The 24,745-nt window shown below is 42.4% G+C and overlaps 1 protein-coding gene across 3 annotated transcripts in view; it reads right to left on the bottom strand.

Annotated features, from left to right (window-relative positions):
• Positions 1-24,745, bottom strand: part of nmnat2 (nicotinamide nucleotide adenylyltransferase 2) — a 261,995-nt gene that overhangs the window by 5,734 nt on the left and 231,516 nt on the right. For all 3 annotated transcript variants that reach the window (XM_055642144.1, XM_055642142.1, XM_055642143.1), the window contains 5 exons: positions 15,679-15,759; positions 8,785-8,829; positions 2,490-2,566; positions 1,554-1,655; positions 699-766 (listed from right to left, as the gene is read on the bottom strand). In XM_055642144.1, coding sequence (XP_055498119.1) covers positions 699-766; positions 1,554-1,655; positions 2,490-2,566; positions 8,785-8,829; positions 15,679-15,759 — 373 coding nt within the window. The remainder of the gene's footprint in view (positions 1-698; positions 767-1,553; positions 1,656-2,489; positions 2,567-8,784; positions 8,830-15,678; positions 15,760-24,745) is intronic.

Genomic DNA, 24,745 nt, shown 5'->3' with positions numbered 1-24,745 from the left:
AGTGCAGAATATATTCTTCGCAATGTAGCGCATCAGTTCCAATATCCACAATGGGGTGGAGGTGAATAGGACAGTACTCTAGCTAATGGAAGGACCATTCTGAAGCCAGGTAACAGAGGGAGAAACTATTACTGAGTCTGCCAATGTAGGCTTTCAAGCTTCCATAAATTGTGCCGGATGGGAGAAGGAAAAAAAGAATGAACAGGATGGGACATGTCTTTGATGAAGTTGACTACTTTTCTGAGACAGTGTAGATGAAGTCAATGGTGGGAAGTCTGGTCTGTGTGATGGACCAGACTACATTTACAACTCTCCGTAATTTCTAGTGATCTTGGGCAAAGCTGTTCCCAAACCAGGCTGTGATGCAACCTGCCAGCATGCTTTCTATTGTGCATCTGTACCACCTCATCAGTCAACTGTCAACATTCACCAATGCGACGGATGTCATTGCTAACTATTATTATCCGGTGAAGAGTCCCGCCTCCCGAGGTTTGGTTACATCAACACTATATGCTTGATTCTTAAATGACAATTAATATGGGCATAAAATGAGTTCCTATGAGCAATACCCAGATCCTGACCAAAGAAAAAGATAAAGCATCCTCACACAAATTGTGGGTGATTTGAAATAACCATGAAATTCACTGAACACATGAAATAGATCAGCTTCTATCCAGTTGTAAGAAGAAGATTCATACCTGCTCTTGGTAGAACTGACAACAGACATGGGGTGATTAGTATCATCCTTTACAGCAAGAATGTTATCCTGTTGAAGAGCAGAAAATATGAAATGCTTTTTACCAGAATCAACGAATATAAATCGGATGCAACTAAATCTATAAATCTTCACAATCTTGAGTTTATTACTACCAATGTCAATGCTGCAGAACAAAGTTTGTTGTGAATTCAGAATTAACACACTCTCATCTCGGAGTGATGAGGATGAATCTGAGATATGTTCTATCTGATTTAGTGTCATGCATCAGACACATTTGACTGCTGGCAACAGTTCATGGACAGGTTTGGTTCATTTATATTCTGTTACACTAATGTTAATTGTTTTGGGGTATTGTGGTGCAGATGTCAATGTATTAAATGTTTCTGATTCTTTGGCATTGGTTAGCAGTATACGATGTGTGCATTGTGACTTTAGGATTATTAATAGCACACAAGTGTTTTGGGGCCATTCATGGCTGTGCAATCATCTTCAATATTCTATCCTTTGCACAGACAAACGTATGATATAAGAACAGATAAGAAGAATTAAGAAATACGAATAAGAACAGATTGGTAAAGTTGCAGAAGCCCTTCTTTCTATTCCATATTGTTATAAAAAGTGAAATTGCTGTACTTGCTCACTGTATTATAAAAGTAGTTATTACCTGTTTTTTTTTTACCAGGTTTGAGTTCATTGCAACCACCAATTTTGTTGTTTAAATATTTCTTATCAAAACCATGCCGTTGCACTTCACTGTAAAATAGTTTTACATCTATCAAATAACCAGGACAATTATTTCAGGAGAACATCTCAGAATAAAATGGCAAGGGCTTACCTTGTATTTGCGAAGCATCGAGGAATGATTGAGGATCCTGTCCGTGTCTACATTGTCTCGTGGGACAACCACTATTCCAAAATCACCAACTATCACTTCCACCTGAGGAGAGAAATTTCAAGGTACAATTACAATCACAATCATCTAGATCACTGCAAGGAATAGTCATGTATTTTTATGACTTCAAAATACCAGCCAACATTAATGCAGACAGTTTGTAGCCGCGGGGAGGGGGGGTCATATTGTTGTCATGTTGTCATATTGTCATTTTCCACAAAACTCATCAAAAAAATATCATATAAAAAAGTTGTCATATTGTCATTTTCCATAACACATCAAGTGCAGAAGTAGGAGAAAAACAGTTTTTACATATTCAGATAAATGTTATGGGTGGACATTTATTCTTTTTTAATTTGTTATTCCGTAACTCAATATTTTTTGTTGGTTATTTGTGAATTCCCGAAGGGTAAATATATGCTACGCAAACTGCTCTAACTGTGGATGTGACCTGTACTAAGAGCTCGATGCATGAGGAACTGAATGAGGCAGATGGCCAAAATAAGTCACAAGTTTTAATTCCCATTTTTATCTTGTACATACACGTGGATAAAAGGCAAACTAGAGAAGCATATTGCACAGCTTTGAATAATCTTGGTAACTGTGCTAAAAGCAGCTTGAAAAGAGTAGCACAAGGTGGGCTATGCTGGAGGTGTTCCCCCATCTTGTCTAGACTATCAGGAATGGTGATAAGTGAAAGACAGACATTTTTTTGCAGGCAGGTATTTTGAGTATAATATTTACACTTTCTTTTCTAAACACTCTTTCAACAAGAGGCACAAAGTCAAAATACCCTCCCTATGGTAAGTTCAACCATTATTTCTCCAGAACCCTGCAAACATAACAACGAGATCGGTTATCGCAGGAAGGGGTACTTACATCTTCCTCATTCCACAGACCTGGGATACAGAAGGATTCCAGCAAGTCACTCCCACACAGCAACAAAATCCGGAGCTCTACACAGTTGGAAGATGAATTAAGATAGTATTTTACACTGGGGAATATGTTATTCCAAACACAGGGGCTTTACGTTGAATGCACAATCATCAAATAATATATGCAGGGGAAGTTCTGCATGAGCCTGAAAAGATGAGGGAAGTTTAGGAATTGCCTTCACTTAGTCCACAATATCTTTATTTATCTTTTTTTGTGTGTACTCAACAGAATAGAGCAACGAGAAGACAACCAATAATGCACAGTAAGGATTTTCCTTTTTTTAACCATTGTACTCTTTTGCTTTCTATAGGGCAACATTGAGTTCTTTACTCACTCATTAGGTACGTTCACACCAGCTAAACCAACACTGAGTGCCCATTCCAACACTCTTCAATGCTTTATTAAGCTGCTGCAGTCAGAGTGGTGTTTGATTTGCCATAGCAAATGGTGTGATGTGGTCGACTTGGGCCATTTTAGAATAAACTGATTTTTTTTGTATTTCTGTTCCAAAATAGTTTTATTTTGCCAAAAAAATGGAAAAATAAATGACCACTCGATTTTAATGATATATTCCAGAACCATGTTCATGCAAGGCCTCCCGTGTATGTGTGGGCATCACACCCTCCCTTATCTGGGCACAAATAGAACTATAAATGGGAGCAAGCTATAGGATGCTTCACCCAGGACATGTGAATGGCCATTTTGGCCCAGTCCCAGGACTGGTCGTGGGTGTGAAGAGTCAGACAAGATAAGGACAGCAGAGCTTTTCCACATTGAACATGAACGAACCAGAGGGATTTTGCTATTCCATGGTCACATTAATGGTACTTTTAAAAAAAATATTCTGTATAATTTAATTAACTGATTTTAAAATTATGTCTCCAGCTAATTGCTTCAGGATCTGGACTTAACTGTATAATCACAATTCCCACCATAATGCATTCAGGACTGTCTCGGCAGCAGGTTTATACAGGAGTTCAATCATTTTTTTAAACAACTGAGTGTGCAATGTTTGCTTATGGATGAGTGTTTAAATTTGAGGGTTCAGCATGTTAACCTTGTTCCGTGGGCACAGCTCAGCAGACTGAGTCACAATACAGAGCCGTGATTATCTGATTCATACCAAGTGCAACTCTCCTCCAGATGTAAAGGAAGGAATTAATCATTTGAAATCAGTTAGGGGTAAGATCACCACATTTGTCGGCAAAGGTGCAAATTGCAGGCATTTTCAGCTTTGGCTAAATCTAGCCTGTAACGTGTAAAGCCAGCCTGCATCTCTTAGAGAAGCCGTTCATTGTTGTTGATGCAGGAGCCAGCATTGCCTGAGAAACACAGAAGGATGATATAACGTGGGATTCAGCAGGCTCCAAGGTTTATGTTCACTGCATTGCAGTCTCCATTTGAGGTGTACGACAGGGGATAAGCCTTGTATGTTATAGTGGTTTTAATGAGGTCCCCTAGGCACTCGGATTTGGTCCCTATGGAAAGTTTCAAGGTATCATCATGAATAAAGCTGCAAGAGGTTGTTGTGCTGTTTTTCAGGCTTATACAATCATCCCATGAATGAGAAGATTTCATAAACAATTTTTATTTGCAGCAGTTGGTCTTTAACCAAAAATCATGTACAGTACAATGTTGTAACTACAGTAAAGCCATATAGTAAAACACATTAACAGCCCACTAATTTTAAGTCAGCTGGTACCAGCTAAGAAAGACGCAGCACTACCTCCAAATGCCATAACCTGCCGGTTGCTAGTGGACCATATTTCATCAACGATCTCGAGGAATTAGGCCTCAATCATTGGTGACATTAGGTACATCATCACAATCTCATCACTCGCACACACTGGGCATTATTCAACCATGACCACAACTTCACCCCAACGTACTGCAGGCACTCACTGACAAAATGTCAAACAGGGGGCAGGTACAACCTCCATGGAGAAGATGCTACACCAGGCTGTGGCCAGTGGAGAGGCAAACACTAAAACGCAAACCAACTCTCCACTCCTCAATCAACATCATGTTCTGGGTCTCATGCTATAGAGGCTCCAAGTCTGGCCTTCTTACTTTCTTAATATTTATTGCATTTTATTTCAAATGCCCAGGAATTGTACCCAACTAATCACTGGAGGTAAAGCAGGAATACAGTGATGCAGACCACTACTTGATTTTACATTCACAGCCACTAGTATAGACAAGGCCAGAGGGCACCACAAAGATGAGATCTGGACAAACAGAAACACTGTACACGAGTGGCATACGTGTAGCATTGGGGCAAGGGTGGTGCCAGGCTGCCAGTTTGTACTAAATGTTCTGCTGCAGAGGAATCCGATGAGGACTTTACAATGGCCTATATAAGAAGGTTGCAGATTTACCGCAATTAAATGCCTGGTACATTGGAAAGCCTGAGAGGATTTACAAGAATGTTACTCGAGGACCTGAGCTATAGGGAAAGATTTGGCAAACTAGGATTTTATTCCATGGAGTGCAGGCAATTATGGGGTGATCTTATAGAGTATATAAAATGATGAGTGGAATTGATACGGTGAATGCACATAGATTTTTTTAAAATCTGTGGCCTAGATAAGAGCTGCATGGAAAGAATGGGACATCTGCAGATTCTTACAATAAGGTGTAAATTGCATGGAACTGATTGGGTCAATCTGTATACAGTATACACTATACATAGTGTAAATAATGTTGCAAAGCCACATTATTTGGATAGTTGCTGATTGGTTAAAATGTTGAGCCTTGGAGGAACTGTCTGAATCCCAGGGCACATGTTGCTATGTTAGCTTCCTTCTAGAAGCTCCTTTTGATTACAATGTATTAGTTACTGTATTATTGGGTTAGGGAACTGTCTATCATGTACTGTGTTAATTGATATGTATTATTGGACTGTATAGAGACCACCCCAATGTGGTTTCGGCCCCTCAAGGTTCGGGGACCTATAAAAGGTAGCTCCCATGAGGTCCGATGTTGATCTTCTGGAAGAACGTTTGGGACTGCATGACCTTTTGGAGTGTCTCTGCTTGCACGAGGCTAGAAGGGCTTGGCCAAGCAGATACAAGGATCAAACCCGCGGTGGTTACGTATTTTATAGGGGAATATATGTTGTATTATCCAAAATAAAGTTTTGTTGCTCAAGTGCTTGATTCAGTATTTTATTGACTGAAACTAGACTGGGAGGAGCTTAGAACGAGCTATTTACAGTATGACTCTCTGACTATAATAGGATGTGATGCTGTGCCTACCATTCTGACACAAGCAGCAGTTTCTCCAGCGTCTGCTCACAACAGTACAAGTTCTGGCTATTCTTGTGCAATGTGGACTGTGGCATCGTGGATAACTGTGCCTGAGGGAGCATCTATGGAGAAATGCAGCCACCTGTCTGTGGCTGAGCTGAGTCACTGCCCTGGGGAAACGTGGACTTGGTGCTCATCTGGACGGTACTAGGAACACTCTGCCAGATGATTTGCTGTTGCCAACACAGCTCACTGCCACCCTTCCAGACACTGAGTAATCCCCAGCTCATTCCTCCGAGCCTGCAGCAGCTTGATGACAACCCCATAGGCTATCTGCGGTCTCCTATACCAGACTTGCCAAAGATATTCAAGGTTAACATATGATGAATGGTTTTGACGACACTGGGCCTGTACTCGCTGGAGTTTAGAAGAATGAGGGGAGGCCACATTGAAATGTACTGAATAGTGAAAGGATTGGACAGAGTGGATGTAAAGAGGATGTTTCCACTAGTGGGAGAGTCTAGGACTAGAGGTCATAGCCTTAGAATTAAAGGATGTTCCTTAAGGAAAGAGATGAGGAGGAATTTCTTTAGTCAGAGGGTGGTGAATCTGTGGCATTCTTTGCCACAGAAGGCTGCGGAGGCCATCAATGGATATTTTTTTAAGGCAGATAAAGATAGATTCTTGATTAGTACGGGTGTCAAGGGTTATGGGGAGAAGGCAGGAGAATGGGGTTAGGAGGGAGCGATAAGGGGCTGTCCCACTGTGGTGACCTAATTGGCGAGTTTAGAAGAGTTTAGGAGAGTTTGTAAAAGTGTTATGTTGAAGACCTCCTTCGACTATGTGGAAGACCTCCTTTGACTATGTGGAAGACTAGCTTCGGGAAAATTGGACGTGAAGACGACAACCTACGATCTGCTTCGCCCACCCTTCGACTATGTTGAAGACTATCTACGACTACCTTCGACTACCCTCGATTACCTACGAATAACATGCTGACCTACCACGACCTACCTCGACTAAAACTACAAGTTAAAAAAAAATCGATTTTTTCCATGACGACCTTCATTTACTCGTGTGTTTCAACAGCATGTTGAAAAATACAGAGCAACCTAGCTGAGACCTTGAGTACACGGGGACTACTTTCGAGCATGAAGGAGAGTTGCAAAGACCTCCTAGGACCTTGTGTCGACCATGCTGCGAGTATGAGTCGAGGGCAAACTCTTCTGAACTCGCGGATTAGGTCGCCGCAGTGGGACAGCCCCTATGGGCCATGATTGAATGGCATGGTAGACTTGTTGGGCCGAATGGCCTAAATCTGCTCCTATTATATAATTGCATAGGAGCACGGAGGCAGACTAACGTACAGAGCATTGAGGGAATGCACGTGGGGTTCTTTGTGTCCAGCAGATGTGGTTTAGGATAATAATTTTGTGGTGGCTTTTAATTTTGATTGTCATAAAGTGGACGCTATGGTGATCAACAGCTCTGGCAGGAGAAACTGAAACACAGACTGTTCCCTTTGAATAAAGAGCTTCCTTTACAGGAGGATAAATGGCAAACTGTAATATGCTGCAAGTATCTCCACTTCCAGTCTGGAAATTGTTAGACAGTACCTTGAATGAAAGAATAAATCACATGTGACATGTCACGGTGAGATTCTTTGTTTTGCATGCACATATGCAGCGGGTAGCCATATAGAGGGAGCCAACAGTTACAAAGTATTCCATGTAGTCCTCAATGGCCCCTCTTTGATCTCTCGGCAACTCCCCCACACTGGCTCTCAGGCTGAAGATTCTGCTTCCTGTCGAACTCGATGTGCCTTTTGCCCTTGCTGGATTTCAAGGAGAACGAGAACTACCCAGATGTGGTGCCAATTTTTAAAAACATTTTTAAAAAAATTATTAATTTATTGAAGATGTTAAAAAATACAAACACAAATTGATTTTGTGCAGAGGCAATGCAGCTGGAAAAATGTACATTAGCAATATTCACATAATGCAGAGTATTGGATCTCCAATCAATTCCAGAAAACAGCTAACCATTGGAACTGTAAGCAAAGTGTGGCACGGTGGAGCAATGGTAGAGTTGCTGTCCCGCAGCGCCATAGACCCAGGTTAGATCGTGACTATGGGTGCTGTCTGTGTGGAGTTTGTACGTTCTCCCCGTGACCCGTGACCTGCGTGGGTTTTCACCGAGATCTTCGTTTTACTCCCACACACCAAAGACATGCAGTTTTGTAGGTTAATTGGCTTGGTATAAATGTAAAATTATCCCTAGTGTGTGTTGGACAACGTTAATGTGCGGGGATGCTGGTCGGTGCGGACTCAGTGGACCGAAGGACCAGTTTCCGTGCTGTATCTCTAAAAATATGCCAGTGGAAGTCAAGCAGCGACTAAACTGTAAGAGATGGATAATCCATTAAAATAGCAGTGAATTGAGGTTCTCTCTGCTGCTGAAACGATAAGGTGTGTTAGATGTCAAAAATGATATAATCCCAAATCACTGTCTCTCTACTCAATTAAATGTTCATTTCCTAATCCTTCCCCGATATGATAACTCAATAACTCACCCCAAAACTGAATTTGGAACTTCTAGATCATATGTTGTCTGCAAACATTGGGAAATAACTAACTTCTGAAGGATTACAACTAACATAGTTAATGGAAGAAGCCATCCCAGTATTGTGCTCATGCAAACCAGAGATTTGACAAAGCATTTTGAAGGCAAGCAGGAAGAAAGCAGGAATCCAACTGTTCATTTTAAACAGCTTGAAGATAGGACTGCAACAACATGGGAAACTGCTTTATTTATGTTGCAAACTTGCAGTCTGTGGACACTCGGTAGGAAATGGCTTCAAGAGGATCTTGGCATTGTCAGTGTTTTACCAGGCATTGTCCCCATGATAATTACAACTGAATTCATGCAATGTTTCTAAAAAGAAGAATCGTGACCTATGTTAAAACTCAGCTGCAAATTATTACACTCACCAATCTCTTCGTATCTCATGGCCGTACCCAGGTTTGCATTTTCATCTGAAGTAGAGACATAATCAGTAAAAGACTGTTATTAAAGGTTGTTTGCATTCAGAATGACAACCCTTCCACACTCTATTGCCAAAAGACAAATGACCTTACAGAGGTATATACAATCATGAGTACAAGAGATAAGGTTAGCGTCTTTCTCCCAGTGTAGGGTAGTCTATCATTGGAAGGATAAGATGTAAGGTGAGAGGGGAAAGATTTAAAGGGGACGAGAGGGACAACTTTTTCACACAGAGGGTGATTCCACAGGAATAAGCTGCAGAAGGAAGTTGTGAGGAATGGTGCAATGACAGCATTTAAAATACTTTTGGACAGGCACATGGATAGGAAAGATTTAGAGGGATATGGGTCAAATCCAGGCAGGTGCGACAAGCTCAGGTACACAACTTGGTTTGCATAGATGAGTTGTGCTGATGGGCCTATTTCTGAGCTGTATTATACTATTACTAATTATGCAGGTGTTGGTGAGCCTATCCCAATGTTATTGTGCCCAGTTTTGGTCTCCTCACCTAGGCAAGGTCATACTTGCCATGGAGGGAGTGCAGTATATTTTAATTTCTGGCACCTGAGATGGCACTGCCATATGTGAAGAAATCGCAAATTACAGTTTAGGTCTGTATTCAAGAATAAGAGGAGATATAATTCAAAATATATTTAAAAAATCCAAAATTCTGACTGGACTAGAAAGATGCCCAAGAATTAGTGGTGTGGTGAGGGGCAGGGTGGACAATGGGTGGGTAGGGAACGCAATCTCAGGTTATAGGACAGGTATAGATGACAAGGAGCAACTTCTTCACCCAGATGGAGGGGGATGAATTGTGGAATTCCCTCCCACAGGGGCTGCAGTGACTATGTTGTTGAATATATTAAAAAACAATGTAGATACATTTCTAGACCAAGCATCCATCCAATACTAGAGTAAGTGGGGCCCGTTTGGTCCCATGTTCACATGGGAGGGCTGGTCCCCGGACGCAATATTCCACCTCTTCACCAATTCCAATATTGGTGGCCAGAGGGGGGGCTTTCTGGAGTGCTGGTATGGGTTCTTGGGGTGGCAGCTCAGTCCCTCAAGCCTGATCTGCTGGCAGCTCACTCACGGCTGGTGGGCTGGCAGTTGACTCATGACTATTCCTTGAAATTCCATTTCAAGCAGGGTGCACGGCCACCAAATTCAAATCCATGTTCCTATCATTTCAAGCGGGGTGCAAGGCCACCAAATTCAAATGCAGTTTCTTACCACTATGAGCAGGGTGCAAGGCCACCAAATTCAAGTGCAGTTTCCTACCACTTCAAGCAGGGTGCAAGTCCACCGAATTCAAGTGCAGTTTCATACCACTTCAAGCTGGATCCAAGGTCACCAAATTCAAGTGCAGTTTCATACCACTTCAAGCAGGGTGCAAGGCCACCAAATTCAAGTGCAGTTTCATACCACTTCAAGCAGGGTGCAAGGCCACCAAATTCAAATGCAGCTTCATACCATTTCATGCAGGGTGAAACCACCATAAAACCACACAAAACACCAAACTCACAGTTCAGTGGACATTCAGTGTGTTCAGTTGATTCACAGCACAGACAGCGTCGTCACCTCTCCCTCACCCATCATGCAGAGACACACCCACATTTCCGGGTTTTATAACCCCTCCCCCTCCCACCGGAAAAGGTGTGGCTTTCATGGCGTGATTGACAGGAGAGAGATTCTCAACATTTTTTAAACACTAATAACACTTTTAGTTTTCATTGATAGGAAGAATTCTCCGCACCTGCTCAGCGGAGGGGGACTGAGTAAGATGGCCAAAATTCACAGCCGTAAGTGGTAGCGTTGTATTTTAAATCAATGTACAGTGCAAACAGGAAGTGTGCATTTGCAGTAGTGCCTTTTAACTTCAAGCCAAAGCACCCAAGCCGCTATTTGCTGTAAGTAGTGCCTTTCAACTTAGAGCCAAAGCACCCATGCCACCATTTGCAGTAAGTAGTGCCTTTCAACTTCAAGCCAAAGCACCCAAGCCACCATTTGCAGTAAGTAATGCCTTTCAACTTCAAGCCAAAGCACCCAAGCCACCATTTGCAGTAAGTAGTGCCTTTCAACTTCAAGCCAAAGCACCCAAGCCACCATTTGCAGTAAGTAGTGCCTTTCAACCTCAAGCCAAAACACCCAAGCCACCATTTGCAGTAAATAGTGCCTTTCAACTTCAAGCCAAAGCACCCAAGCCACCATTTGCAGTAAGTAGTACCTTTCAACTTCATGCCACCATTTGCAAAGTAGTGCCTTTCAACTTCAAGCCAATGCACCCACGCCACCATTTGCAGTAAGTAGTGCCTTTCAACTTCAAGCCAAAGCACCCAAGCCACCATTTGCAGTAAGTAGTGCCTTTCAACTTCAAGCCAAAGCACCCAAGCCACCATTTGCAGTAAGTAGTGCTTTTCAACTTCAAGCCAAAGCTCCCAAGGCACCATTTGCAGTAAGTAGTGCCTTTCAACTTCAAGCCAAAGCACCCAAACAACCATTTGCAGGCAGTGCCTTTTTACTTCAAACAAACCATATTTTCATTTTCAAACCACATTAAGGGGACTCACAGTTGTGTAGACATTTGTTCAGTGTTATTCAGAACTCAGATAGACGTGACCCTTGGCTTCATCCATCTTGCAGAGACTGAGTGAGGCACACCACTTCCTGGTTTTATCGTCCCTTCCCCTCCCTCCAGCAGGGGCAGCAGGGAGAATGGTGAATTTTTAAAAAACATTAATATCTCTCTGATTTGTCATCGATGGGAAAAATCCTCAGCACCCGTAAGGCGGAGGGGGGCTCTGAGCGAGGTGCCCAAAAATGACGGCCATATGTGGCGGCGTTCTGTAGGAAATCGCAGCACGGTGTGCTAAAAGCGGTCAAGATCAGAGTTTTAGTAATATAGATAGATTATCCCCATTTAAATGGATGGGAATCTCTTTGGAAAAGATGGAAAAGACCTTTTGAAATACTGGGCCTCAGCACCTGATCTCCAGTCAGCTACAACAAATGGAAGATAAATATCCTGTTATGTACTATTGGCAAGTTTCAAAGCATAAAATCTCACCTTTAATGTTTATTAAAAATTAAAAAGGTAAGAATCTTGCTTGCTGCAGCATCACAAGCACATGGACTCAGACAGACACAAATAACTCAAATTATACATAAATTACACAAAATTCTGAAAGAAAGATGACTGTGCAAAATAAAAGGACAAAATGCAAAAACATTTTGCGATAGAACCCCATAGTAGTGCATGACTTGTGCTGCAATGTTCCAGCGAGCTAGGGTTAGGGTTGTGTAGATTGGTTCAAGAGCCTGATAGTTGTAGGTAAGTAGCTGATCTTGGACTTGGTGGTGTGGCACTTCAGGCTTCTGCACCACCTGCCTGATGGTAACGGTGACAAAAGGACATTGCCTACAATGTGGGGGATCTTTGGTGATAGATGTCACCTTCCTGAGGCAGCTCCCTATGTAGATGCTTTTGATGGAGAGGAGGGCTGTGCCTGTGATGGAGGCTCACAATATGGCAATATTGGACGCAGGATCTCTTCGCAATCTACTTTTGGATGTTGTTATGATTATTATTAAAATTTTGGATTTCTTTCCTATTTCTACAATTACTCTGAAAATGAATATTATGTAGTTCAAAACAACCTAGTTTGGAAAAGGATAGCACTGTTGCAGTGCGACACTGTTGCACTGCTTGCTTTATTACAGGTACGTTCAACATGATAGTATCTGTTGTGGAAACAAAGGGGGATTAATCTGCCTCAATACCCTTTTTATGGCTGAGGCTAGAATTCTACTATGAACTGGGAAACTCAACACTTCTTATTGGACACACTGCACAAAATCAGTTTTCTTCCTCAATTCCAGAATACATATTGTGCAGTCAAACATTTGGTATTGCTTATTGCCACATGTACTGAGACGCAATGAAAAGCCTTGTTTGCGTGCTATCCCGGCGAACCGTACACAATCACACATGGTGCAAAGAGATAAATACATCAAAACCTAAATTGAGGAAAGATTCCACATGTAGAGTTCTCACATTGTGAGTGTCCATTATGTAAACAGCCCGCCCCTCCATTGAGAGCATCTACTTGAGACACTGCCTCAAGAAGATGACATCTATCTATCATCAATCAGCCCACCATCTGGACCAGTGTAGAATATAGTGTTACAGCATTATAGCATTAGAGTGACCAAGAACATGTCCAAGGTCCACAGCGGGTTATGTTAAGACTGCTCTTCAGCTTTCTTCGGGCAGTTGCGCTTGGTAAACCTGAAACAGATGTTTGTCTTGTCTTTCCATGGGAAGATTGCTTGCAGCTTCCCAACATTTATTCAGGATGCTGGAAACTGGAACATATTTGTAAAAAGTTTAAAGTCTTATTGTCGGACTGCCAGAATTTGACCCTTAATTTGTTAATATACCATTGTGACATTCTCTGAAGTGTGGTATAAATTCTAATACATTGAAAAGGATCACAAGGCCTGTGTTATAAAACTTGAATATATCCAGAGATATATGGTATCAAAATATGTTTTTCAGGATGCTTTGGTGAGCGGGAGTTCCAATAACACGGCTGCTTAAGGGTAATGTAGATTAACGCAGTACTTGCAGTATCATATTAGACAGCAAACAAAAAACACAGGCTTTCCTTTGTGTAATAAATGATGTGGAAATGCTTTTTGGGACTGCAGAATGTAGGAAACAATTAGATTTGGCGACTATTGCACAAGGAATCAGTGCGTGTTTGTGGATTAGCCAAATGCTTGGATTTTGGTAAAAGTTTTAATCAAAAGGCCAACAGCATTTTTCTGAGGCTCATTGTCAGTCCTTTAGCTGGCCTCTGTCCGTACGTTGAATTGCCTCCTTTTATATCATGGAATCATCTCCATGGCAATCGTTTAGCAAATCGGCTGCACACAACATTTCCTGTTATATGTGGAAAATGCACTGAATATGTTGCAAGTCTCAGTGGAATTGTTCAGTGAGTCAGAGGATGTGTTTCTTATATTAGTCAGAACATTATGCAATGTTACAGCTTTCTCTCTCTCTGTTCCGGATGTTCATTTTGGTTTAATTCTGATTGATTGTTGATCTAACAATGGTAAATAAAGTGAGACATGGCTTGAGGGTAAAGGAACCATTTGGCTGAGTTGGGTAGGGTGTGGCAGACTTGGAGAACTATAAAAACAATGGCAAATTATCAGTGAACCAGGAGGAGGTTATGAATAGGTAGACAAAAGTGCTGGAGAAACTCAGCGGGTGTGGCAGCATCTATGGAGCGAGGGAAATAGGCAACGTTTCTGGCCAAAACCCTTCTTCAGACTGATGTAGGGTAGGGGGGCGTAATAGGCAACGTTTCGGGCTGAAACCCTTCTTCAGACTGGTGTAGAGTAGGGGGCGGGAAGAAGAAAGGAAGAGGAGGAGCCAGAGGGCTGAGGGAGAGCTGAGAAGGGGAGGACAATAAGGGTTACCGGAAATTGGAGAAGTCAATGTTCATGCCGCTGGGATATAAACTGCCCAAGTGAAATATGAGGTGCTGCTCCTCCAATTTCTGGTGGTGCTCACTTTGGCCATGGAGGAGGCCCAGGACAGAAAGGTCTGGGATGGGAGGGGGAGTTGAAGTGCTGAGCCACCGAGAGATCAGGTAGGCTATTGTGGACCGAGCGCAGGTGTTCGGCGAAATGATCGCCAAGCCTGCGCTTGGTGTCACCGATGTAGATCAGCTGACATCGAGAGCAGCAGATGCAATAGATGAGGTTGGAGGAGGTGCAGGTGAACCTCTGTCACACCTGGAACGGCTGAGTGGATCCTTGAATGGAGTCGAGGGGGGAGTTATGAATATTTTATTCGTTATGAATATTTGTGTGGTGAATATTTGTGTTATGCCAGAATTTACTTCAACATTTTACATGGCCAACTACCCTTCATGAATCCAACCGATTTTTCTATGGAAACATTAAACCAACACACTTTAACCATAACCACAAGACTTCACGTGCAACAAAATCTCAGAAGCCAACTGAAAACACATACACATTAGGCAGTACATTATGAATCGCTTTTCAAGTTGGATTTCTAATGAGCTTGGAGCTCCCGTAAAACATTTAACCAATGCTTCTTATTATGTTTTGTGTTATTATCTACAACTCATCTGTCTATCTATACCAAACACAAGTGCTGGATTAACTCAGCAGGTCGGGCAGCATCTCTGGAAGGAAGGGATAAGTGATGTTTCAGGACAAGACCCTTCTTCAGACATTGAAGAAGGGTCGCAATCCAAAACATCTCCAATCCAGTTCCTCCATAGATGCTAGGTACACACAACTGCTGGAGAAACTCAGCGGGTGCAGCCTATTTCCTTCGCTCCATCGATGCTGCTGCACCCGCTGAGTTTCTCCAGCATTTCTGTGTACCTTCGATCTTCCAGCATCTCCATAGATGCTGCCTGGATTGCTGAGTTACTCCAGTACTTTGTGTTTTGCTCAAGAATGTTGCATCTGTAGTTCCATGTGTGCCCATCTGCACAGATCAGTAATATGACCTTTGTACTTCTGACTCAGGAACAATTTCTTGATATTGGAAATGGTCCCCAGCCAAAAACCAAATTTCAAAATTTGAAAATACAATTATGTTTTTGTCATTTTAAATGCCTAATTGTGGGCAAGTTTAATGTTCTCTGTTTAAGCTTTGAAATGCTTTGAACAAGGCTATTTAATATGGTGCAGCCCTCACTCTAGAGTAATTCTGGATGTTCAAGCACCAGGAATGTTTGCCTGATCAGGTGTCTGTTTTTACGCAAAATAAATGACGCACTTACCCACAAAGGTGAAGCGTTCAACATGTGGACGAACACAGCAGATTTTCCCCAGACTTTCGCTCACCTTCCCCAGGATACGAACTGCAAAGCAAATACAATAGAACACTGGGTATGGGAACAATAGAACATGGGTATGGGAACTCAGCAGCAAGTTAATAACATGTAGAAATCACAACTCTCTGGAAGAATTAATTTTTCTTTGACAGCATCTATTGCCGATAGAAAATCACAAAACATTTTACAGCTTCCAAACCTAAAACACTGTCTGTCCATTTTCCTCAACAGATGCTGCCTGACCCATTGAAGCAGCTTAAACCAAGTAACCTTTTAGGGGTTGGTATTGGGAAATGTTGTGCTCAAGTTGTGAAGAGGCAGCATTAGCAATTACATGGAATTTGCATTATGTCAATATTGTACTTTTTATAATTATTTGGCTCTCTAAAATGAACAGTTTTTATGAAAATGATCATTCCAAGAAAGATAGAGTTTTGATAATAAAAAGGCTTTTGCACGTTGCAAAGTCATTAATCAACAACTTCTGGCCTGTCAATAGTTGGCTTCAGAGCCCCTTTTCATACGTGTGCCTAAACATTATTGCAAGATTTTTCAGCAGCATCACACTCAAACTGAGTAGCAGAAATTATAATTACAGCATCTCAACTGATCATTATTCATACCCCATCCTCAACCCTCTTCTCCCTCTCCAATCTTCTGACTCACAACCTTTATATTTAATATAGAGCAAATCTTAGAAATTCCTGGCACATATGACACAGAACAGTATGGGGTTCATAAACACAAAATGCTGGAGTAACTCAGCGGGGGACGGGCAGCACCTCTGGAGAGAAGGAATGGGTCAATGCTGCCTGTTCCGTTGAGTTACTCCAGCATTTTGTGTCTTTCTTTGGTTTAAACCAGCATCTGCAGTTCCTTCATACACAGTATAGGGTTCATATTGGTTTTCAGGCGGTAGAGCAAACCGGGCTGCTTATTTGGAACTCCGAGAAATAAACTCAAGTGAATTGTATAGTGAGCATTGGCTCACACTACCATTTAAGCTATATATCACAGTATTTTTTAATTGGACACTGAAGAAGGTCTAAATAGATGGAAGATAAGCTTTCAACCTATAACTGGTGTTTGTAACTTTTAAATTGTTGTGGTTCTTTATCCTTTTGTGGGCTCTGTAGCAGAAGCGTCCACGTCACGGGGCTGGAAACTGGAAGTATCTTGAGCTAATTCTGCTACCACCATCATCTATTGCAACAAGTGATGGCTTCCACTGATTGTGTCCTTTTCAGGACGGACGATGACAGCGAGGTCAACATTTGTAACAAGATGAACACGAAAAGCAGAAGTGATGTAAGTGGTTCACTTTTTCTTGTCAAATATATAACTGCTTGGTAGTTGACTGCCATCTACACAACTATCCCAATGAGACGGCAGTGGAAGGAGCCAGAAATAGCACCGCTGTTTATTATTATGCCACTCACAAATCAAAGTATGCTGCATTTCAATCATCTTGAAACAAATTCAAAATAAATGAAAATGCCTCAAAATAAACACATTTTTCATGGTTATTGAACATCTACCTACTGTGGAACTGTTTTGGTCTTTGGCATGTTGAACATGTGTAGCTTCATTGTTATGAGTTCTCTGACTAATGTTTGCTGAAATATTGCCTCTCAATGGTTAACTCATTATGTATGTAAGAAAGAACTGCAGGTGCTGGTTTAAATCGAAGGCAGACACAAAATGCTGGAGTAACTCAGCGGGACAGGCAGCAACTCTGGAGAGAAAGAATGGGTGACGTTTCGGGTCGAGACCCTTCTTCAGACTCATTACTGTTGGATATGTTAGGAATAGAAAACAGGAAGCTGGCTTAAACACTGCCTTGCACGATTACAACCCAGCTTTCAATGGGCCTGATGTGTGACCACATGTGCAGCATATGTACCAATGGCGGTTTTAACACTATCCCAAGCAACTCCAGCCACCTCTGTAATAAAGCAGGTTGTTCCCATCACCATCTCCAAAAACCCATCCATCCATTAGACACTGTAGAAACTCTCTCTAAAGAAACACCTAGTGCCAAGAATGTTAAGTTATGAATGGTTTGTCTGATGCTGCAGAAGCTGCTCTAAATGATTAACCCTGGTGGTTTCCGCAGAACTCATGCTGGAGCTTTGCGCCAGTTCCACTGATATATATACAGATTGTATTGACTTCCTCTCCATATCGTACACAAAGGTTTAGCTCTGAAGACTGATGTGGCATTAATAAGTACCAGTTGGGGACTTCATATGCAAACATTTAACATGTTCTTACTGTGATCTCATGTACAGTATTTACCAGTTGCTGTCAATCTATTTAAAGTTATTGAGTTAATCTTCATCAAAATAGGACAGATAGGAACATCACAAGAGCATTTTAAACATTCCTGCTTGAAGGTTACAATGGTGATTTATAACCTAAAGTGAATTAGCCTTGGGCAAATTGGATGCTGTGCAGACTAAATCTGGCACAGAACTGCACTTATAAAATGGAATTAAAGTCCAGGTTAATACAAATAGCAACTGAAAATAAACATTGTGCACCTCCAACAAGAACACATAATAAATGAGGTATTCATCTTTAATTGAGGGCAGTGGGCAGGTGCTATAGACCTGCACGGGAAGGTAGACGCTCCCGCCCCCACGAGTCTCGGGCAGATGGGGGTCGTCAGCATGGGAAGGCAGTCCATCTAGGAGAGGGAAAACTCTGATTTAAAACCTCCACTGCCTTGTGGCCATATCCAGTCATGGAAAAGGCTCCAGGAGTAAACCTCAAGAAAATCCGGAGTCGGAGCCCCTAAGGCAGTTCGTCGTTGTCTACAACCTCGCTCTGGCAGCTCCTGCGACGGCACTGGTGTCAAACTGTAACGGCCCTGCTGTTCCTTTGGATCGATCAGCAACGTGGAGAGGGTGGGGCGTGCTGCATGGGCAACAGCCTGTCCTCCATATGACATCGCCCAGGCTTGCATCGAACAGGATCAGTCATGACTGAGGGGGGCCGACTACTACATCTTTATTTAGTCTTCCAGTGAACAGTAAAATATTGGCTCTGGTGTTGGAACTAATGTTGTAGTCAGAGGTGGCTGGTGTAGTTCAGAGTGCCACCTAGAGGGCATGCTGCATTGTTGAATACATGATTGGTGTTTATTAATCACGAACATGCAAACAGTGCAGGGTTTCGGTGAAAACAGGGGCTACAGGGTGCGATTTGAGATCAATCAAGAACAACTGCACCTTTTAACAGACGGAATGCAATGCTTGAGTTTGGCCCCAGGATTCTGTGTTCAGGAGTCAGTGAGTGTTTATTCAGGGCAACAGAATATTGCAGCACAAAAAACCGGCCATGTGGCCCATTTAATTTGTGCTGAAGATAGACACAAAAAGCTGGAGTAACTCAGCGGGTCAAAGCATCTCTGGAGAAAAGCAATAGGTAACGTTTCGGGTTGAGGCCCTTCTTATGACTGAATAGGTGACTTTTCGGGTTGAGACCATTCTTCAGACTGATAGGTGACGTTTCGGGTCGAGACACCTTTTCAGACACAGTGGATTTAATCCACTTTCTGAAGATTTCATTGGGTTCTGTTTCAACTGCAGTTCACGGCCGATCATCACACATTGAACAATTTGTGAGAAACTATTTTTGCTAGTAGTTCTAAGCCAATATCATAGATCAGATTAGTTTATTGTTGTGTTCGTCAGGGTGCAAGGAAATTCCTTGTTCGCATTAAGTACGTACACACGACAAATGCAAATCAGCAGAATGCTACAAAGATTATAATGCAATCTGAAGTAGCGCTAAAAAGCCCCACAAACATACTAAAGTGTAATAACAGAATAATCAAACGAGGCTGAGTTACTAGTAAGAGAAATAGGAGACCCTCCTGGAATGGGGTGTGAAAGAGTTCAGGAGTCTGAGAGTGGGGAAATAAACTGTTCTGAAGTCTGGACATCCAGGCTGTCAAGCGTCTATAACTTCTCTCAAAAGTGAAAATAGGAAATGGCCAGGGTGACAGCATCCTTGACAATACTTCTAGCCTTCTTGACCCGAAGCACCGTGAAGATGTACTGGATGGATGGAAGTGACGAGCCTGTGATGGAACACTTACCACTTTTTGCAGGTTCAGGCGGTCAAGAGCAGAGCAGTAGCACGTTATTGTATAAGTTTGAGAGAATGCTTGTGGATATATTGAATCTTCTCAGATGCTAAAGAAAGTAAATGCACTAAAGCATTCTCTTGATCATTGCATCAATGTGAAGGCAGCAGGTTAGGTTGTCAGTCACGTGGATGTCTAGGAACACAAAGCTGCCGACGATCTCGACAGCAGCTCCGTTGATGAGAACAGAGTTGTGATCACACACCAACTTCCTTCGGTCGACAACCAACTGTTTCATCTTGCTGATATTATGGACAAGATTGTTGTTCTGGCACAATTACACAAAGTTCCCGATCTCTTTCCTGCACTCGGTTTCACCATTGTTGTCAATTCGGCCAAAAACAGTTGTATCATCGGTGGACTTAAAGACTGGCATTATACTTGACCACACTGTCACGGGCATACTGGGAGTTGAGCAGGGGATTGAGCACAAAACCCTGAGGAGCTTACAACCCTTGAGCACACACCCTCTCAGTCACTCCTGCTAAATAATCACCCAATCTGTGTTTGGATGAATGGAGAAAACATCGTGAACACCAAATGCATAACACAAGATTGGAATGAATGTAAGTTAGTTGTTCCTATATTTGGAAGGACTGTGTGAGTCACGGGATGGTGGGAAGGTCAGAGGTTAATGGACAAGAGCTGCACCTCTTGGTCAAGAGTCAAGAGAGTTTTATTATCCTGTGTCCCAGACAATGAAATTCTTGCTAGCTGCAGCACAACAGAATATGCAAACATAATACAGAACAGGAGATAAAAGTTCAGTGTGTCTATATACCATAGACCATATGCATACACAATAAATAAACAGATAAAGTGCAATAGGCTGTTATTGTTCAGAGTTTGTCTGATGTCGTGTTCAGTAGCTTGATGGCGGTGGGGAAGAAGCTGTTCTTGAACCTGGATGTTCCAGATTTCCGGCTCCTGTACCTTCTTCCTGGTGGCAACTGAGAAATGAGTGTATGGCCAGGATGGTGTGGGTCTTTGATGATGTTGGCTGCCTTTTTGAGGCAGCGACTGCGATGGATCGCTTCGATGGTGGGGAGGTCAGAGCCGATGATGGACTGGGCAGTGGTCACAACTTTCTGCATTCTTTTCCGCTCCTGGACATTCAAGTTGACAAACCAAGCCATGATGCAGCCAGTCAGAATGCTCTCTACTGTGCACCTGTAGAGGTTCGAGAGGGTCCTCCTTGACATACCGACTCTCCGTAATCTTCTCAGGAAAGAGCCACAAGAAGGGGATATGGTGGCAATGGAAGAGTGGATCGAGGAATAACAGAGAACAGTCACTTCAATTTACTAAGGTGAGAAGGGAACAGGGGTCCAATAGTAGAACCTCTGAAGCCTGTGGAAATTATGAAGGATGACATTGTGAATGCAGAGGCTTGTGGAACAGAAGGCAAGACAAAAGGAATTCATGTTTTGTCCAGGAAAAGGGGTGAAAGCAGGGGTATGTGAAATAGATGAGATGGGATCTTGGGCTCTGTCACTATAGTTGAGTGGTAGTCACAGCTCAGGAATAGCTGGGGTAGAAAGTATCATCATCAGAGCAAATGCAGTGGGGAAAGAAGATTTTGGAGAATGGAATGGAGTCCTTGTAGGATGCATCATTGGCAGAAATATAGTCGATGATCGCTTTTAGTGCTGGGAGAATTGTAATGCATGTCTATTAATCACAGAGGCAGGATTACAGAAACGGAAGGGAGGAGTCAGAGGTGGACAGATGAAAATGGGAGCAGGATGGAGACTAGGAGCAAAAATGATGACATTTTAGTCCTGTACAAATGCAGGAAACAGTACAGTTGTTGATGTACTGTACTGGAAAAATGGGTGGGGGAGAGAGCTCAATAGTACGGAAGCAGACCGCTCCATGTATCCCACAAAAAGGCGTGCATGGCCTGGGCCCTCAGGTTCCCATAGTTACACCTTTGATATGGAGGAATGGACTGGAGTCCAAGGACATTCTGCTCTATTTTCTGCACCTGGAAAAAGTTTGCTGTCCACAGGACATGTGAACATAGAAACATAGAAAATAGGTGCAGGAGGAGGCCATTCGGCCCTTCGAGCCAGCACCGTCATTCATTGTGATCATGGCTGATCGTCTATCAATAACCCGCGCCTGCTTTCTTCCCGTATACCTTGACTCCACTAGCCCCTAGAGCTCGATCTAACTCTCTCTTAAATCCATCCAGTGACTTGGCGTTCACTGCCCTCTGTGGCAGGGAATTCCACAAATTCAAAACTCTGGGTGAAAAAGTTTTTTCTCACCTCAGTCTTAAATGACCTCCCCTTTATTCTAAGACTGCACCTTGCAGAAGCTCGGGGTCTGAATGGTCTCTTAGTCAATCAGCCACTTGATTAGTATGGGTGTCAGGGTTTATGGGAAGAAGGCTGGTATATGGGGTTAGGAGGGAGAGATAGATCAGCCATGATTCAATGGCATAGATTTGATGGGCCAAATGGCTTAATTCTGCTCCTATCACATACACTTATGAACGTATGAGCTACTGAAATTTCCAAGCAGCTATTTCAGCCTAGATACCTTCCATTGCCCACTGGTGGACATTTAATGTATCTATAGTGCAATCAGAGCCTCTTTGCCTGTAAATAAAAAACTCCAAATGAGATCATCTTAAAAGAGGGAACCTTTTTTGGTTTGGTCAGAAGATTCAAGCAACAGTTGCTTAACAAACATTCAAATTAAAGGGCTGTAACATTTACATTCCACATCTCAGCTAAACCATTATTTATACAAAATAAAGGTGTTATATCATCACCACAGTAATTGGAATGAGCTTAATTGTACCAGTGTCAATTTGGTACAACTACAGGCTATATATATCTTGTTATATTTATCTTGGGAGGCAGAGCAGCCAACGTTCACTGGATTGAGTCTTGGTATAAAGGGGCTGTTTTATGACTGCAGGGCTGTGGGAGGGAAGTGTTTAAATAATCTCTATCAACAGGTAAAAGTGCTATGCAAACAAAAGGCCACAAGTTTGCTGAACCCAAATGGTGTGCATCGGAGGGTATTAAAGGAAATGGCTGCAGAGATACTGAATGCGTTGTCTATAATCTACCAGAATTCCCTGAATTCTGGATAGTTCCAGGAAGTGGAAGTCCCAAAAAATTAAGCCAATATTCAAGAAAGAAGCAAAAAGGAAAGCAAGAAGCAAGCTGTAACTTCAGTCACTGGGAAAATGCTTAAATCCATAATTAAAAAGTTAACAGCAAGATATCTAGAACATTATAAGAAACTTGGATTATCAAACTGGGATTCTTTTCTCGGGAGCATCGGAGGTTGAAGGGAGGAGACATGATAGATGTATATAAAATTATAAGAGGCTATATATAAGGTAGACAGTCAAAATCTTTCTCCCAGAGTGGAAATGGCAAAGATTAGAGGGCATAGCTTTAAGGTCAGAGGCAGCGGAGCAAGGCTTTTCTTGGACAGAGAGTGGAGGAGCCTAGAACATGCTGTCTGGGGTGGTCGTGGAGGCAGATATTATAGTCTAACGCATCTAAGTCTCTTAGATAGGCACATGGATGTGCAAGGAATGGAGGGATATGGATCACATGCAAGTTTTGTTCTGGCCTTCTCTATCTTTCAATCAGAAGAAGGGTTCCCACCCGAAACATCACCTATTCCTTTTCTCCAGAGATGCTGCCTGACCCGCTGAATTACTTCAGCATTTGGCGTCTATCTTCGGTATAACGCAGCATCTGCAATTCCTTCCAACACATTTAGTTTAACGTGACTATTTTCACCAAAGACAGCGTGGGCCAAAAGAGCCGTTCCTGTACTGGGCTGTTTTATGTTCTCCATCTTACATCGCCTACATTATTAAGCAATTCAATATGGTTTTATGGAAAAAAGAAATTACATTTAATAACAACAAAATCAATAACTTTGATGATGCCACAAATAGGAAGGACAAAGGGGAAACACAATATGTGGTATGTTTAGATTTCCAGAAGGCAATTGAAAAGCTGCCTCAAGGTAAAAATGTATGGGCTGGAATAATAAATATTAGGTCATAAGATCATAAGTGATAGGAGCAGAATTAGGCCATTCGGCCCATCACGTCTACTCTTCCATTCAATCATGGCTGATCCATCCCTCCCTCCTAACCCCATTCTCCTGCCTTCTCCCCATAACCCCTGACACCCGTCATATTAGCATGGATAGTGGAATGGTGAACAATCAGAAAACAGTAGTATCAGTTGGTCATTTTCAGATTGGCAGTCAGTAACTGGGGAGGTCCCAAAGAGTGCTGAAGGGGCACTTTCTATAATCTGTATTTATGGCTTGGTGAAGGGACAAAGTGCACGGAAGGGACAGAGTACATTTGCTGATGATGCAATGTTACATGGGTTAACATGCTGAAGTCTGAAGAAGGTCTCGACCCGAAACGTCACCCATTCCTTCGCTCCATAGATACTGCCTCACCCGCTGAGTTTCTCCAGCATTTTTGTCTACCTTGGGTTAACATGCCGTGAGGTGAACTTGAAGAGCATGCAGTGCAATATGGAACGGTTGGCTGAGTGGACAAGAATTTCGGAGGTGGAGGTTCATATGGGAAAATGTAAGGTCATAAATATTGGAAGGAAGAATGAAAAAGCAATATTCATGCAACAAGGCTGCAAAGTGTTGGGGCACAAATGGATCTGGGAATCACTGAAAAAACACTTAACATGCAGGTACAGCAAATAATTAGGAATTCTATAGATTATTTATTTGGATGGATTGGTTGGTGAAATCTGCAAATTGGAACGTCGAATGTAAGGGGAAAATATACAATTAATGGCATGACCCTGAACAGCATTGATATACAGAGGGATCTTGGGGTCCAAG

This window comes from Leucoraja erinacea, chromosome 10 (assembly GCF_028641065.1).
Source record: "Leucoraja erinacea ecotype New England chromosome 10, Leri_hhj_1, whole genome shotgun sequence".
Lineage (NCBI taxonomy): Eukaryota > Metazoa > Chordata > Chondrichthyes > Rajiformes > Rajidae > Leucoraja > Leucoraja erinaceus.
Note: the sequence above shows the minus strand (reverse complement) of the source record. Positions and strands in the feature narration are given on the sequence as shown.